This window comes from Pteropus alecto, unplaced genomic scaffold (genome assembly GCF_000325575.1).
Source record: "Pteropus alecto unplaced genomic scaffold, ASM32557v1 scaffold213, whole genome shotgun sequence".
Taxonomy (NCBI): domain Eukaryota; kingdom Metazoa; phylum Chordata; class Mammalia; order Chiroptera; family Pteropodidae; genus Pteropus; species Pteropus alecto.
The window spans coordinates 564,968-581,669 of record NW_006434829.1 but is presented as its reverse complement, the minus strand read 5'-3'; the positions used below and the strand labels follow the sequence as shown (position 1 = coordinate 581,669).

General features: G+C 55.4%; 1 protein-coding gene and 1 non-coding gene across 2 annotated transcripts in view; both read left to right on the top strand.

Annotated features, from left to right (window-relative positions):
* Window positions 1–16,702, top strand: part of EP400 (E1A binding protein p400) — a 76,354-nt gene that overhangs the window by 35,933 nt on the left and 23,719 nt on the right. The window contains 13 exon segments of the mRNA XM_025045491.1: window positions 642–811; window positions 1,636–1,866; window positions 3,722–3,886; window positions 4,997–5,152; window positions 5,957–6,051; window positions 6,539–6,810; window positions 8,843–9,045; window positions 9,126–9,295; window positions 10,616–10,812; window positions 12,840–12,951; window positions 13,132–13,275; window positions 15,971–16,111; window positions 16,324–16,407. Of these exon segments, the coding sequence (XP_024901259.1) occupies window positions 642–811; window positions 1,636–1,866; window positions 3,722–3,886; window positions 4,997–5,152; window positions 5,957–6,051; window positions 6,539–6,810; window positions 8,843–9,045; window positions 9,126–9,295; window positions 10,616–10,812; window positions 12,840–12,951; window positions 13,132–13,275; window positions 15,971–16,111; window positions 16,324–16,407 (2,140 nt within the window).
* Window positions 10,217–10,348, top strand: LOC112478381. Its single transcript, XR_003045820.1, has one exon. It is a non-coding gene; the product is annotated as a small nucleolar RNA SNORA49 (small nucleolar RNA).

Here is a 16,702-nt window from a genome sequence, read left to right as displayed (position 1 = left end):
CATTCCTGTTTTTTCTTGGTGTGACTTTTTTGGGGACTCGAGACTGACCACCTCGCCTTGTCTGCCTGGCTTGTGCTTGTAGGGCCTGCGGCCCCCTGTTAAATACACAGACGGGCCACAGCGCAGCTGTCCCGCGGGCCTGCCTTTCTGCTCCTCTGCTGTTGCGTCGCACAGGGGCTCTCGGGACGCAGACTCCCTGCCGTTGCGCTGTGATAGACGCGGCGCAGCAGCCGCGCGGTGGCCTGTTCGGGTGCAGGCTCTGTTGTCCGTGAGGTGCCCTTTCACCTGTGACCTGTGCTGCTTTGGGCACTTGACCTCTCACCCACTTCGCTTTTATCCTAAGCAGCAGGAGCGTGGACTTTGTGTTGGATGGCTTTTTCCTCATCCTCGTTGGTAGAAACTTAGCAGTTAAAATCACAGTCAGCCCTGTGTCACCCCAGCGTGGGGGTAGAGGTTCTACTTCTCTGTCCTGGGTGTTGTGCGCACCTCCCCCAGGACCCACGGTGAGGTTCCCAACAGCGCGTTTAGAAGTCTCCTCTCTCTGTACATGGCCCCGCAGGTGGGGGTCCCTCGCCGTTCTCGGGTCCTGTATCCTGCACCTTAGTGATGCTGGGTCTTCTTGCCCGCACGTGGGCTTCTAGGTTGTTTCAGCCAGTGCAATACGGACAGAAGCCCGAGGGTCGCACTGTGGCTTTTCCCAGCGCACACCCGCCCCGGACAGCGACCTCTGCCGCGGCCACGGCCACGCCACAGGGCCACGTTCGGGGACGGCCACCGATCGCCACGTTCTCTGCAAACCCGGATGCCAAAGGTATGCTTCACGTGGTGGTGTGCGGCGTCACAGAGGACCTTTGGGGAAGAAGTCCCTCGCGTTCCCCTTGCTCCTCTGGACGTGCGTGGGGCCTGCGCACTGCTCCGCCAAGGGAAGCACACGCCGCGCCCCCACGAGTTTGAGGCTTTACTCCCATAAGCTGCATTTCCCTGGACAAGACACTGCACTCCAGTGTCCAGTGTCCAGTGGTCCAGTGGGGTTGCTGCTGGTGCAGCGGTGCGGATGCACCTTGGGGACACGCACTCGTGGGGCGAGACACGTTCACAGTGCCAAAGCTTTTGAGGAGGCTGCTCCTGTCGTGTTTGTGACCTCGCTTCAGCGTCCCCCGCTCATCACTGGAGAAGGGCGGGCTAAATGGCAGGAAGGCGCTGAAGGTGGTGCTCCAGCCCTGACTGGCGGCTCCTCGGGCTGCGTCCATGGCGGTCTTGGAACATCCAGAGCCACTTTGCTGCCGGAGTGCCTCGTGCAGCTGGAGTGCGGGCCCCGTCTGCCCCTGTGTGTGGTCAGGGTTGGGCCTCGCTGGCGCTCGAGGTCCGGCAGGCTGACTTCTAACCCCCGATTACTCCGGAAGGTACTGCCAACATGCTGATTAGTCCCGCGCTGGTGGTTAACCGTGGATGAAGCCTGCATTTCTCCCGCTCTGTAGAGCGCGTTGGCGTCCACCATGCCTCTTTTAGAACAGGCTTCTCGATTGAGAGACAGTATGAAATGTTTGTTGTGTTTCTTTAAAATTCGGGTTGAAGATACTGCACTTTACTGAGAACCGCTAACAGCTCTGCACAAACCAACCTTATCGATTGCAGCGGCAGCAGCCCCGTTTCAGACCTCTCAGGCTCCCACCGGTGCTCCGAGACCCCAGGCCGCCTCGACCTTCAGCACAGCACCTAGCCCAGCCCATCCTGCGAAACTGCGGGCTCAGACCGCTGCCCCGGGCCCGCCCCAGCCCCAGCCCCAGGCCCCCTCGCACCCGGCCGGGCAGAGTGTGCTGCCGCAGGGGCTGGTGCTCACCTCGCAGGCCCAGGCGCGCCTGCCGAGTAAGTGGCCTCACCTCCCCTGGGGGGTTCCGCCACCTCGTTAGCCCAGGACTCGTGTTCAGGTCGGCGGTATGTGAGCCTCGCTGTCCCTTCCCTGTCTCCCTGATGCGTGCTTGGGCTGCCTTTGCCACGCTGTCCTTTCTGGCCCTAAGTCCACCGCCGACGTCTCCTCTCCGGGGCCGGCATCCAGGGCTCAGTCCTTCCTCTATCCTTTCTCCCACCCCGGGCATCAGCTCTGCTTTCCTTCCTCCCACGTGCAGACCACAGCACCTCTCTTTAGTGTCGGCCAAGCTCTGGGTCGTCAGTACTGGGGGTCAGCGTGAGAGGCAGATGGTGGCAAACTGAAAGGCAGTCACTGCCTTGCCAGCGCGGGGAACTAGCACTCTGTCCGAGAACATGACTTCGATTTAGCCTCTTGCTATTATGAGATTTAAATCTGGGATGAGTTTTTGTTTACCTGAGATGTTTTGTAGTAATTCAGTGACTAAAACATCACAATCGTGTTAAACTTTTAGTAGAATTTTTTATTGTGACCAGTGCAATGAGCCTGTTTCCAAATCTCACGTGTACCCTGTTCGTTCTGCTGTGGCCAGAACCCTTCCCGCAACCACCACGGGCTGCACTGTGTCTCAGGCGCCACCTCAGGCAGTGTCCGTTGCTTCAGCAGGCTGTGTTGAGGCCTTTATGGAAAGGTCGGGGAGCGGCTGGCGTCATGAGGAGTGGCCCACTGCAGCCAGCTCTCACTGCCAAGCCCCTTCCATCTCCGCAGGCGGAGTCTCCCCCACGCCCCAGCTGCCTGAGGAAGGAAAGCACTGGTCTCTGTTGCGTTCTTCTTTGCCTGGGATGGGCCTTTTGTGGGTTGTGCTTGGGGAGCAGAGAGCCGGCCAGGCGGCCCCTCACTCTGACCGCCTCCCCTCTCGTGGGCCACGGGGGCCAGCGGGAGACTTTCCTCTGCACAGCTCTCTGCACCTCCTCTTCTCATTTTCTGCCTTCTTCCCGTTTCTGTGCACAAGGCATCTTTGGGTGTCTTTCTGGTCTCTTGCTAACTATTCTCTTTTTATAGTATCACTAATAATTTCTGCATGGATTTTCTTGGGAAGAACATTTAGACTCAAATATCAACCATCGGGTAAAACACCGCCAGCCCTGTCCAATCACAGCGTGGAGGCAGTGCCTTTCTGGGTTAGGTGCACGTGACTGTCAGTTATGTTTTCAAAAAAATATATTAAGCAATGCTAAGTTTCGTGTATCTTAACAGTAAACATTACAGATCAGATCTTACGATCTAGTTCAAATCCATATGAAACTTCGTATCTTAGAGTTACATTAGTGTGATGTATTTAGGTACTTAAATACATTCCCAACTTTTGAAAAGTTTCAGGTATAATTGAAGCTAGTTATCTGTTCTCTTATGTCTGTAGTGAAGTATCTTATTTACTTCTGTGGGCTAAACACGTACTTTTTCACATTTTGGAAGATCTCTGAAAGTTGAGGTTGATACAAGAGTTTCAGAGTATATCGCAAATAGGTTTTTATTTTTGATATTTGCTACTTACTGATTGGAGAGAAAAGAAAACTATTCCTTGATAATTTGGTTAATTATGCTAATATTTGATATCTAAAGTCTCTACCAGTTATAATTAGATAAGGTAACCATTAAAATCTGATCTTAACTTTTTCTGTTTTCTATTAAAATAGTTATTTTCTGAAAGTGTTAGAAAGCATTGCCTAATCAATGTTTTTTATGACACCAGTTCACTTCACACGGTCTTTCTATGTGACAGATGGTCGTCAGTATAGCAGTCACACACTTACCTCAAAAGTTTACATTTCCTCTTCCTCTGCATTTCCGCAGGTGGGGAGGTAGTCAAAATAGCCCAGCTGGCTTCCCTCGCGGGGCCGCCAAGTCGAGTGGCCCAGCCAGAGACCCCTGTGACGCTGCAGTTCCAAGGGAACAAATTCACCTTGTCCCACAGCCAGCTCCGGCAGCTCACGGCCGGCCAGCCCCTGCAGCTGCAAGGTAAAAAGCAGCTCACTGACGGTCCCATTGAATAACGTAGCCCTCGGCACTCTGCAGGAGGAGACGCCAGGCATCTGGCCACCGCCTCCCCTCGCAGCTGTGCCTGTCAGCACGGGTGCCTCCCCTGGGAGCGGCTCCGTGAGTCTGCTCCTCCCGTGTTTGGAGGATGGAGAGATAAGGTATGCATCACCGGGCTGCCCAGTCCTCAACACATACTCAGTAGATGGTAGTCATTTTTAAAATCTGCCCTTTGATAAAAGTTCTCCATTTTTAAAATCAAAATAGAAACACTTGCTACTTTCTGATTTTACTGTAAGGTGAATTATCATAAAAACGCCAAAGGACCAGCAGTTTATGGAAAAGTGTCTTCCATGTGCAGCTGTCAGTTTCCACTCCAGACCTGAGCCTCCCAGGCGTCTGGGCGAGAGTGACGTGTTTACAGAGTAACTGCTTTTTGAAGATGAGGGATGCCATTTGAGTGGCATGTTAGAGTTGGTCCTGAAGAACCCCGTGGCAGCGGTTGTGTCTCTTCCATCCCTGTCAGCTGTAGGTTAGGGTCCAGGATCGTGCCAGCAGCAGCCTCTGCGGGACATCTCGTTTGTGGCTCTTGTCAGGACGAAAGGTCGTGGGAGGTCACGCAGCCTGCACCGTTGCGTGCGAGTCCGCGCCGCTTCAGTTGCCGAGCAGAGGGGCGAGGCCGTCGGGCAGCCCTGGGGGTGCCCTGTAGCGACGTGAGGTTGACATGGCAGCTACTCAAACAGCACGAGCCAGAGCGGTGGGCTAGAAACACGCTTTTAAATAGTTTCTCATCTACTCTCGCGGGTCACCTGGGTGCTGGGACCTCCCACCCGTGGCTGCCTGCTGTGCTGCCCAAAATCAGAGATTTCTAGGGATAGGTGAGCGTTTTCTTAACGTTAAGCAAAATTCATTGTGAATGTAAACTTTTCATTTTTCTCCAAGTAACTAACTTTGTGCTGCCACGTCGGAGTAAATCTGGTTTGGGATACTTGGTCGTGACTTGTTGGTTTCTCGTACTTTCGGGAGTGAGTGTGACCTGGAGGTAAAGCCTCGTGGCAGTGATTGACACCTCCCCGGCACATGTGATTGCAGGCAGCGTGCTCCAGATTGTGTCCGCCCCCGGGCAGTCCTACCTGCGCCCCCCGGGCCCCGTGGTGATGCAGACTGTGTCTCCGGCGGGTGCCCTGAGCGCCCTGGGAAGCAAGCCCCCGGCCAGCGGCCCCGGGCCCGCCCCTGCGGCCCCAGCAGGTAGAGTGCTCTGAGCAGGAAGAAGTGTCTTCCTGACTCTGCTTCTGAGGTAACTGAAGACGCTCGCGGTTTCTGACGTGGTGCCTCAGAACCTGGAGGTCCCGCTCGTGGCCGGCTCTGCCCTCCGCAGACCGGCCGTTCTCAGCTTGCTTTATTTTCTTTTCCTTTCGCTCTCAAGAATTATCGGTTGGCTATCACTGGTCTCCACTCACCTTAGAATTTTGTTTGATGCTAGAACTTCCCGAGACAGGTCACAGAACTGAGCCTATGCTGTCCCTCACCCGTCCCGCACCAGGGTTCCGCTCTCCCCGGATGGGCCTGTTCCAGTCACTTCGACCCTCCCCTTCGCTCCCCTAGCCAGGGTCCCTTGGTCCTCAGAGACCTCCGTGAGCAGTGCCCTGTGCGTACGTCTGTCAGGACAAGCAGCATGGCCTTGGCTGACAGGAGCAGGCGTGTGGGACCTTTGGGTCGCTCTGCTGACTCCTGGCCTGTGGGCAGGCAGGGTTGATGTTGATGAGGGGCCGGGCCCCAGGTGACTCCCTGCACCAGCATGATGGCTGTGAGGGTGGCCGCGGGCTTGGGGTGCTTGTGGGTACTCACCAAAGGGAAGAGGTGGACTGTGACACTCAGCTCAGAGTGTGGCCAGAGAGCCGAGCGCTTCGCGGGCAGTCTGAACGGTTTCAGTTTGCACCTAGCGCGTTCCAGCGCCGCACCAGCAGGAGGTGGCGCCTGCAGAGGGCGTGCAGGTGGGCCGGGGCTGCGGGGCGGCCACAGCTGTTTCCGACTCTCCATTTTAATTTGCAGTTGGTGTGCCTGGCCGAGTGGCAGCTGGTCCCCTGGCTGTAGGAGAATCTGGAATGGCCTCCAAACCGGCCTCTCCTGTTGGAGGGCCGACCCAGGTATGGTGCACCGCAGCCCAACGCCACGTGCGCCGTGGACACACCTCCCCACACGGGGTTGTCTCAGAAGCTGCAGGCCACACGGGCTGCTTGTGACGTCTGACAGTTTCTGTGAGGCGTTGTCAGTCATGCCTTTAAAAACACTTCATCTGATTTGTAGAATTTTTGTTTCGAAAATGCTTTTCTAATAAGAAATTAAGCTGGGCTTTATGATTGCAAACATCCCTTTCACGTTTTAAAATATTTCTATCCATCTTCAGGCGTTAGAAATGCTCACCGTCTCAGGAAGCGTGTCGCGTTGTCAGGGAGAAGCATATCATTTTCTCTGCTTCTCTTCTGCCAGTTTCCTGCAGAGCAGGCCCTGCACGTCTGGTGCACTCTGTGCAGATCCCCATGCGAGGGACCCCCCTCCCCCGCAGGGCTGGGGGACACCAGTTGCTGCCCTCTTGTCTTTCGGTGCCCTTTTCCATCTCTGTTTTCGATGCAGGAGGAAAAGACCCGGCTCTTGAAAGAGCGGCTGGACCAGATTTATTCTGTCAACGAACGACGCTGCTCCCGTGCCCCCGTCTATGGCAGAGACTTGCTGGGCATCTGTGCCCTGGCTGGCACGGGGAGGGCACCATGGCTCGGGGTCCCAGACAGCGGGCACGGGGAGGGGGCCGGGCCCACGAGTCGCTACACACTGCCTGCAAAAAGTCAGAAGGACCTGATTTTGACGCTGACCCAACGTCAAGAATCCCTCCAGGATGTCATCGACAGGTGAGGGGGTTTCACGGCCCTGAAACTCCTCAGTGCTCTACCTGTTCATCTCTTCCTTCCCCCAACCATTGACCTTTTCGCTGTCCCCATAGTTTTGTCTTTTTTAGGATGTTATATAGTTAGCGTCATACAGTATATAGTCTCATCAGATTGGCTTCTGTCATTTGGTAATATACGTTTGCATTTCCTTCATGTTTTCTTCTGTGGTTCGATGGCTCATTTCTCTTTGGCACTGAAAATAATGTTCCCTTGTCTGGATGGACCCCAGTTTATCAGTCACCTACGGAAGGACATCTCGGTGTTTCCAAGTTTGGTGATTATTAATAAAGCTGCTGTAAATATCCGTGTGCAGGCCTTTGTAGAGACTAGTTTTCGGCTCCCTCGGGGAAATACCCCAGAGTGTGATCACTAGATCATGTGGTGAGAGTGTGTTTAGTTCTGTAAGAAACCGCCATGGCATCTTCCAGAGGCGCCACACCGTGTGCATCTTCACCAGCGGTGAGTGAGCACCCTTCTACCCCGTGTCCCCACTGGCCCGTGGTGGCGCCAGCGTCTGGACCACGGCTCTTCTTATAGGTGTGCTGAGGGTGGAGGGTCTCATCGTTTTGACATGCATCTCCCTAGTGACACATGACGCGTGGTCTTTCCGTGTGCTTATTTGTCATCTGTATGTCATCTTTGGTGTCTCTTCAGCTCTTTGGTCTGTTTTTTAATTAGGTGGTTGTATTATTTGGAGAGTTCCTTTTACATGTTGGATAATGATCCCTTCTCAGGTATGTCTTTTGCAAGTGTTTTCTCCCAGTCAGTGGTTTGTCTTGACAGCGTCCTTCACAGAGCAGAAGCTTTTAATTTTAACGCGGTCCAGCTTTTCAGCCCTTTCTGTCATGGATCGTGTGTCTGGTGTCCTGTCTGAAAAGCCACCGCCACACCCAGGGCATTTAGGTTTTCTCGTACGTTGCTTTCTAGGAGTATTTTTGTCATGCATTTTAAACTTAGGCTGGTGACCCATTTGAGTTAATCTCTGTGAAGGGTATAAGGTCTGTGTCTAGAGTCACGTTTTTGTACGTGGATGTCCCTTTGCTGAAGAACCGTCTTTCTTTGATGATTTTTGCTCCTTTGTCAAAGGTCATTTGACTAATTATGCGGACCTGTTTCTGAGCTCCCGGCTCTGTGCCCTTGATCTGTTTGTCCTTTCGACCCCGCACTGTCTCGTTTATTGTAGCATTGGAGTCCGTTGAAGTCGGGCAGTGTCAGCCCTCCGACTTTGATCTTCTTCAGAACTGGGTTAGATGTTCCAGTCATTCGCTTCTCCATACACACTTCAGAGTCGGCTTGTCGACATCCACAGAATGACTCGCTGGGCTTTTGATCGGGGTCATGCTGGGGTTCTGCAGGTCAGGCTGGGAAGAGCTGACCTCTTCATGATGCTGAGCCTGTCTGTCCATGAACAGTCCTTTGATTTTGTTCCTCGGCTTTTTGGCCTGTGTGCAGTTGGTCACACATCAGGGAAACGCAGCTCAAGGCGACCTCCCGGGGAAGGGTGTTTCTGGATGTCACGCTGGCTGCAGTGGCTCGTCTGTCTCGTCATTTGCCACCCTCTGCAGCCCCTTTCCTCCGAGTCCAGCTGGCGGCACAGAGGCTCTAGCAGCTCTGGTGTCACACTGTCCCCCGGACCATCCAGGAGACAGAGAGCTGGGCCCCAGAACCCCCACCGCGAACCTCACCCCCACACGGCATGGGCCTCTGCGCTGGCCTGCAGTGTGTGGGTGCCCTTGCTGGTCCTTCGACCTTGAACGGCCCACACTGGCCAGAACTGTTGGACCCCTCTCCCCTGGTCGCTCTGACGGAGTATGGGCCAGCAGCCTCGTCCCCTGTGGTGATTAGAATCAGGCACCCTGGCTTCCCTGGCGACTCTGACTGTCAGAGGGTCCTGCTGTCTTCCTTGTCGAGTCGTCGGTGTCTGAGACAGAGGTGCTGCCTGGTGGAGATGCCGAGGGCACCACGTGTGACGACTTTGCTTTCTGCTTCTCAGGGTGGTGTGCGTGATTCCTGCCGTGGTGGCCGCGCCTCCATCCTTGTCAGTGGCGAGGCCGCCCTCCCTCTACAGCCACAGGATGCGGGTCCTCAGGCACCGCCTGCGCGAGCACACAGCGCCCTATGCCCAGCAGTTGCGGCAGGCGACAGCCCTGCACTCACTGCGCTTCCCTGAGCTGAGGCTGGTCCAGCTGGACTCAGGTACGAGGGGCTCACACGTGTCGTCGGCGTGACCCCCACTGCTGGGGGCTGTGGGGCACTCGGCATTGTTCCTCTCCTAGGGAAGTTGGAGGCCTTGGCGATCCTCCTGCAGAAGCTGAAGTCGGAAGGGCGTCGAGTGCTGATCCTGTCCCAGATGGTGCTGATGTTAGACATCTTGGAGGTGTTCTTGAACTTCCACCATCTCACCTACACGAGGATCGACGAGAACGCCAGCGGCGAGCAGCGGCAGGTAGGAAAGCAGTTGTTCACCTCGGCCACCAGCTGTGTGAGTTCGGTGTTCTTGTGACCCTTGCAGACGAAGGGGAATGCCTGATGTCATGGGCTTCGGTGAGTCTTAAGCTCCATCCAGTCAGCTAGATGTTGCAGTGTCACAACTGGGAACATGGAGCCACTACAGGACAAGATTGATTTCCTTCAGGAGATAGTGGGGTGGAAAGGCGAGAACTGTCCAGACTAATTTACTGTTAAAGAAATGCAAATTTAAAGCCCTGTGCCTGTTTTTATGGGTCAGATTGGCTAAGGGTATCTGGATCAGATGCAGCAGCATCTCACACACCACTGCTAGCAGGCAAGCTGGGACAGCTTTCTGGAAGGCAGTCATGGTTTTTGGGTTGTGAACCTCGGAAGTGGACGTGTGCTTGGCCCAGTAGTTCTTTATGCGGGCCCACTCCTTCCAGATTTCCCTGCAGAAGGGCTGGTCACGCCTCCCAGTCGGGGCCGGGGCCCAGGCCCGGCGGTAGAGGACGGCAGACAAGATGTGTGTGTGCCGGAGGGCTGGGCGGCACCGGGACGTACACCGTCCACGGCATCTCGCGACAGGTTGGGCAGCATGGTGGAATGTTCCCGCCTGCAGAAAGTGAGCTGCTGGCCTCTGGGTCGTGTGGCCCACGTCATGGTACACAGCACACGCAGGACCGCACGCAGTGCACACAGGCTGAGGGGCCCGGAAGGAGGCACACTGTTGTCCGTGGACAGGTTTCCTTGGTGGTGACATAACAAATCATATGTGGGACTTGTTGAAAGAAGACATCGTTCATCTATCGTATTCTATTTGGGTGCTGAGTTATTTGCAGAAGAGACGGTTCGGGTGAGGCCATGTCAGCTCCTGACCCTGTGTGGGTGGAGGGGCTCCTCTTTGGGTTGGGTCCTGCTCCCTCAGCCTTACCCCAGGGCCTTTTTGCTGTAAAGTGCCCTGCCATTGCCTGGGGGTACATGAAAAAGCACAGATCCCTCCCCAGGAATACGCTGTTTTCTTGTGGGGCCTACAAATTGAGCTGACAGCACTTGTCACACGGAATCTGACGTTTCTTTTTGGTGAGTGACGACTCGTGTGATTTAAACGTGTGTAAAGGTGTTTGTGACCAGTAAGTGGGAGGATGCATGTGCACAAAAGATCCGGGATGAGATGCTGAACTCTGACGTGCCGTGAGTGTGGAAACAGCACAGTGTCTGCTAACAGAACAGAGCTTGGCCAGTGAGCATCGGAACGTCTCAAAGGCTTCCCGGCGTTCGCCAGGGATCCTCACTCGAGGGTTTTATCTCGTCGTAGGAGCTGGTGAGGAGTTTCAACAGAGACAGGCGGGTTTTCTGTGCCATTCTCTCCACTCACAGCCGCGCTCCAGGCGTGAGCCTGGTGGAGGCAGACGCGGTGGTGTTCTACGACAACGACCTGAACCCCGTGCTGGACGCCCAGGCCCAGGAGTGGTGCGACAGGATCGGGAGGCGCCGGGACGTGCACATATACAGGTGAGGTCCGCATAGCACACCGCAGTGCCCTGGAAGTTTCTACCAAGCTTGGTGTGTTTTTCCTTCACGCCAACTGACAGTCTTGCTCTTTGTTCTTTCTTTAGTGGTACCATTTGGTTGAGATACAGTGTAGTTTGCTTGGAACTACAGTTGTCACGTTGCTCAGCTGTAACCAGCCGTTCTCCCAGTGTGCGTTCTTCTAGAGTGCCAGAGCCTTAAAAGCATGACTTAAATCTCAGGCCGTTCTGCTTACTGTCAAATGTAAATGATCTGTTAATGAATTGGCCATGGAAAGAACTTAAATCCTAGAACTGGCCAAACATATGTAATCGAGGAAAACAGAGAAGACTCTACTCTGTTTCTAAACCGGAAGTGTTTAACGGCGGGGACATAGTGGTCTGCATTCCGTTGCTTATTGTCTTGTGCCCCTTCTCGTGGAATTCTACCACTTTTGTGGCTGGTTGGTAGTCCCTGGCATGAAGTCTCCCAGGTGGCGGCTGGCCCGGGACAAACCCTGGCCCGCGCTCGTAACTGCTCGCTGTTTCCATCAGGACACGCTCATCCCAATGCTGTACCTATGTAGCTTTGTTGTTACTTTTACGTTATAGATGTGTTACTTGTTCATTTAAAAAACCAAGAAAGCATATAGAAAAAAAGTGAGTGTACCCCACAGATAACAGTGACGTTTTCTTGCACGTCTTTCTACACATTTCCTAGTTTTTTAGGTGGCTCCTGCCATCAGTCTTATTTTGTAATCTCCCCATTTTAAGCAGTGTATTTTGAGTGTATTTCTATGCCAAGGAATCTAAATTAGATCCATCACTTATATTAAATGAATAGCGTTGCGCCGTGTAGCCCCTCCTCGTCGCTGGCCCTTCAGCAGTTACTGGGTAGAAATGGACAATACTTCATTCTCAGGAGCCATCTGACCACGCTGGGGAGTGAGTGATCTTAGCGGTGGAGGCGCAAGGTGTGTGAGACGGGCGTAAAACTGTAGGGGGGAGTGCATACGAGACGTCGTGAGTGGAAGGGTGTGCCATGTTCTTGGGCAGGAACACCCAGTTCATAAAAACGTGAAGTTTCCGCAGCGCGACATCACAATTCCAAATACTTTAGTGGAAACCGTATTTATGGTGTCGGTGCGTGTCCGTGCACAGCTGCGCAGTTGGTGAGATAGCTTCTGAGGTGTAGTGGAGTGAAAGGTGCCCGGGAATGGCAGAACGATGCAGGGAGGCCGTGGTGCTGCCCGTGCCCTAGGACCGCTCCAAGCGCTGGGGCTGCGTCACAGCGCTTTGGATCGGGGACAGATGAGCGGTGCTGTGAGCAGAGCGCCCAGCCCGGGGCGAGCATGGCGAGGCAAGCTGTGGTCTAACTGGAGCACCTGTCTGGGGCACGTGAGAACAGTAAGGGCACACCGGCTGGCAGCACCAGGGCAGGGAACCCAGGCCGTGGGGTGTCTCACCATTCTGAAAGCATTTCGGCAAGGTCTTGCCGTACAAACTGCACATGCCCTTGGCCCCAGCGTTACCCTGCCCGGGAGTCTGCCCACAGGTCAGAGTGGTGACTGCAGCGTGTTCAGGAGGCGTGAAGCAGGACCTGGGGGCGCCCATTCCTGGGCATCGAGCAGCCACCAGAAACCTGGGTCCATTTGGGGTCGAGGTAGTGTGCAGATGAGCATGCAGCGGAGCAGGCGGTGCCGCTCGCCTGTGTGAGTGCGCGCCAGGTTATCTATCGCCTTGGAGACGGCACTCCAGATGCTCCTGGAGGCCGGCGGGGGAAGACGGCAGGGCAGGCAGACGGGCTGCGTGGGGGCCTTCCCGGGCCAGCCCTGCTGCGCGGCAGGCAGGGACGTGGTGGGACTGATGGGAGGGGGTGGTGGACGCCTGCGTGCTGAGCATTGCGGCTCGTGCTTCGGAAGCCCGCAAGGGCCGTGTTCTCTCCGGCGGTCTGTGCTGGGCCGCTCACGGTGTCCCTGTGGTCCAGATGACTTATCCGTCACTGCACGTATGTGTGTGCTTTGTTTGTAGGCTTGTGAGCGGCAATTCCATTGAAGAGAAATTGTTGAAAAATGGGACCAAAGACTTGATCCGAGAAGTAGCTGCACAGGGAAATGACTACTCCATGGCGTTCCTGACGCAGGTACCATGTTTGCGGGGTCCACGGGGAGGGCTGCCGCATGGGGCCGGACACAGGCACCCGTAAGGCACGTGGTGAGGGGGCACCTGCCAGCTTTCCAGCCACGCGTTCTCAAGCTCATTCGGGCACAGATCCCTTCTTTCCTTCCTTCCTTCCCGGAGAGTGACACGCATTTCTCTTCAGCGGACCATCCAGGAGCTGTTTGAGGTGTACTCACCCATGGATGACGCCGGCTTCCCCGTCAAAGCTGAGGAGTTCGTTGTCCTTTCCCAGGAACCTTCTGTCACAGAAACCATCGCACCCAAAATCGCACGGCCTTTCATAGAGGTGAGGGCGCGCGGAGCCGGCCCCATAGGTATGGCCACAGAGCTGTCTGCCCAGCCCAACGCCTCTGCTCTTGCTGGCCTGGGCTCCTCGGGGTCCTCCTGCATGAGGCCACGCTGCGCCGGCCCCCTGGGAAGCTTCAGGGTGCACGTGCCCGCCCTCCTCGTTTTCATGGCACTGGGGTACCCCAGGGAGAAGGGCTTGCCGCGCCGCTTTCATTTTTAGAAGTGGACTGTCCGGTTCTGATAGGGAAGCCATCAGTGCACGTGGTAAAAGTTTCGAGAATTTATAGTGAGAAGCCAACCTCTCACGCACCCTCACAGCCACCGTCTGGGGCCTTCATGTGTCGTGTCCCTCACAGAAATGTCTCTCAGTTCTGTGTCAGGAGGGACAGGGGCCTACCCTGTTCTCTTAGCAATCGGTGCCATATGCACGAGGTTGGAAAAGGGCCTCCAGCATGCGAGGACAGTGGGGAGAACAGATTCTCTCCCGGGGTGACCGTCCAACCCCTGCTAAACCCGTCGCGGGTTCCCAGAGGAAGGACGTGCACCAGGGTGTGTGTGTGCGTGCCAGGTGTGGGCGGGCTGCACACTGCTGACCCTTCTCGGTGCTCCTCGGAGATGCAGCATGTTGGCACGTAGGTGCTGCTTTGTGTTCTTCAGAGCAGCGTGGCGTCTTGACACTGGGATTCTCAGACGTGTTGTTTGAAGGTGTTAGTTACTGTGTCAGGCACTGTCCTAGGCAATGGGGACATACTATTGAAAAGAGAAAGGAATCTGATTCTCTGTGAAGCTTGTGCTGTAGGGAGGAAAGAGACAAGTCAGCAGGTGAGGACACCAGGTCGTGTCCTCACCATGTGACATGCAGTGCCGAGCAGCGGGGCTGGGGGCTGACTGGGTGACGGAGATGAGGCTGGCTGGACGTGTTCATTAGAATGATCATCTGGTGCCATGTTGAGACCAGATTGGGAACCAGTCCAGAGGCCAGTAGCGGTAACACGGCTGGCCGCAGTGTAGTTGTGTGTAGACTTGTGTAGACAGAGGGGAGCGGGGAGGCTGGAAGGACTTTGGATGGTGGAGTCGATGGGCTGTGTGGACAAGGGTGAGGGTCAGGGTGGCCCCTCCGTCCCACACCCCGGGCGCGGGCGTAGCTGTGGCCTTCTGGCAGAAGGCTGCGCGTTGTGGGGTCTGTGCGTGGAGGGCAGGCGGGGCTGTGCAGGAGCGCCCGTCAGGCCTGCGCCCCAGCTGCCCCATGGGGAGCCCGGAGCCAGCGGCCCGGAAGCACCCGCCCTCCCACCGGGGCCTCCAGCACTGCCTCTGACTGTGTGCAGCCCTGGGACTCGGCAGGACGCCTCGTGTCCTGTGCAGTGGTGCTCGTGCTCCTCGCCACACGACACTTGCCGGTGGACGGTGTTTTGAGTGGGGCTTCTGTGATTGCTTCCACCCGTCTTTTGGTAGAGACGCGGCGCCTTTCTGATGGCCGTGGTTTGGGGTGAAGTCCCCGCACGTCAGCACGCGTGACAGGGACAGATGCTGCCAACAGTTTCCTGAGGTGGTCGTGCTACCTGCCGTCCTGCTGGCAGTGCAGGAGTGGTGCAGTGGCTGCACGCTGTCCCGGAGCCATGGCGCGGCCAGTGGCCTCGTGCTGGGCCCCCGGTTTGGTCTGTGCACTGCTGTAGGCGCACGGGTCTGCGCGCCTGCCGTGGCCGTGGGCAGGCGGGGCGTGTTCCGAAGCGTCTGCTCACACCTTTGCTCCGCCTTCTTAGTCGGGCCGTCAGTCTCAGCGACTTGGTGGGTTCCTGACGTGTTCTGGATACGAGGCCTTGTTGGGCTCAGTTGGAATCTTCCCCCAGTCGGGTTTGCCTTCTCGATGCTTCCCTTGAGCAGAAATCCTTGGTCCTAATGCCGTTCAGCTGCCGGTCTGTATCCTGCACAGGGCGCTCGTTCCGTGTGCGGGCTGCTGCACGCCCCAAGGTCAGCGTGCTGGGCGCTCCATTTCTTCTGGACGTTTGCGTTTCTGTCTTCACGTTTGGGGCATGTCTGAAACGATTCCTCACGTGCTGTGAGGCAGGGCTGTATTTTCAGACTTTGCAGATTGTGCCAGATTACCTTGAGAAGAGGGTGTGCCAGGTGTTCGTTGACACTCTCTAACCACGTCTCTACATCTGCCACATCCATCAGGTGTGTGCTCCCGGCTGTTGGGACAGGCGCACAGTGGCGTGTCTGTTTCCTTTGACTTGCACTTTTTGAACTGTGATGATGCTGCTTGCATGTCTGTTGTCACCTGTGCCCCGTCTTCCATGGACCCGTTTTTGGCTGCTTTGATGTTGGGTGATTCACCTCCACTGGTGTGTGGACAGCTCTTCTGCTGGTTCAGGCCCTGTGGCTGTTAATGGGTGTCGCCGTGAGATTAGGCACCCATCTTGCTCTGCTCAGAGTTTCGTTGTGTGTGTCCACATGCCTGCCCACGGTGCCTCCCCCCCACTAGCGTGGCGATGACTGCCTCACATTCATCTCCTGTCCCCTCGGCGCCATGGCCCCATGTGGGCAGGGCTCTGAGGGATGGACATGGCACCTGGGGCGCTGTGTGCAGCGGAGCCTCTTTCAGCTTTGCATAACTTGGCCCTTTCTCAGAACCCCTTGATTTAAAACCTAAAAACACACCAGCGCAGTATTGTCTCAACCCGTGACCCCTTCAGGCCCTGAAGAGCATCGAGTATCTGGAGGAGGACGCGCAGAAGCCGACGGAGGAGGCTGTGCCCGGGTCCCCGGACTCCAGCGGCTCCGGGCGGGATGAGGCGCCCTCGCAGTTGGAGGAGTTGGCTGACTTTATGGGACAGGTCTGGGCATTTTCGCTTTTCTGCCTTAATTTAGTGTTTTTCTTTACAGCTAAATATTCTTAAATTTTGACCCTTTTGCAAAACATTTACTGTTTATTTTAGCTAAGGATAAACACTCTTTTGAGTCTGGTGTCAGTAGAGTGTTATAAGGAATTAAACGATCTTATTAACTTGCTGTTAACCATATTGAAAAGAACATATTTTTGAAACAGCTTACACCAATTGAAAAATACGCTTTGAATTACCTGGAATTTTTCCATACTTCCATCGATCACGAAAAAGAGAGAAGTAGCGAGGTAAGAGCTGAACTTCTTATCTGGACACATGAGAATCTCACGTTCTTCAGTGTTCTGTTTGGTTTGAAGTCAATGCCACTCGCCTCAAATCACGGTAATAGAAGGCGATCCAGCAGTGCAGAAGCTACCTGGCAGTGATGTCTCGGATACCCCGAGGTTTATGCAGGGGTCCCCATCTCCCGGGCTGTGGACTGGTACTAGTCCATGGCCTGTTAGGGACCAGGCCTCACAGCAGGAGGTGAGCAGTGGGCGAGTGAGCAAAGCTTCATCTGTATTTGCAGCAACTCTCAAGCAC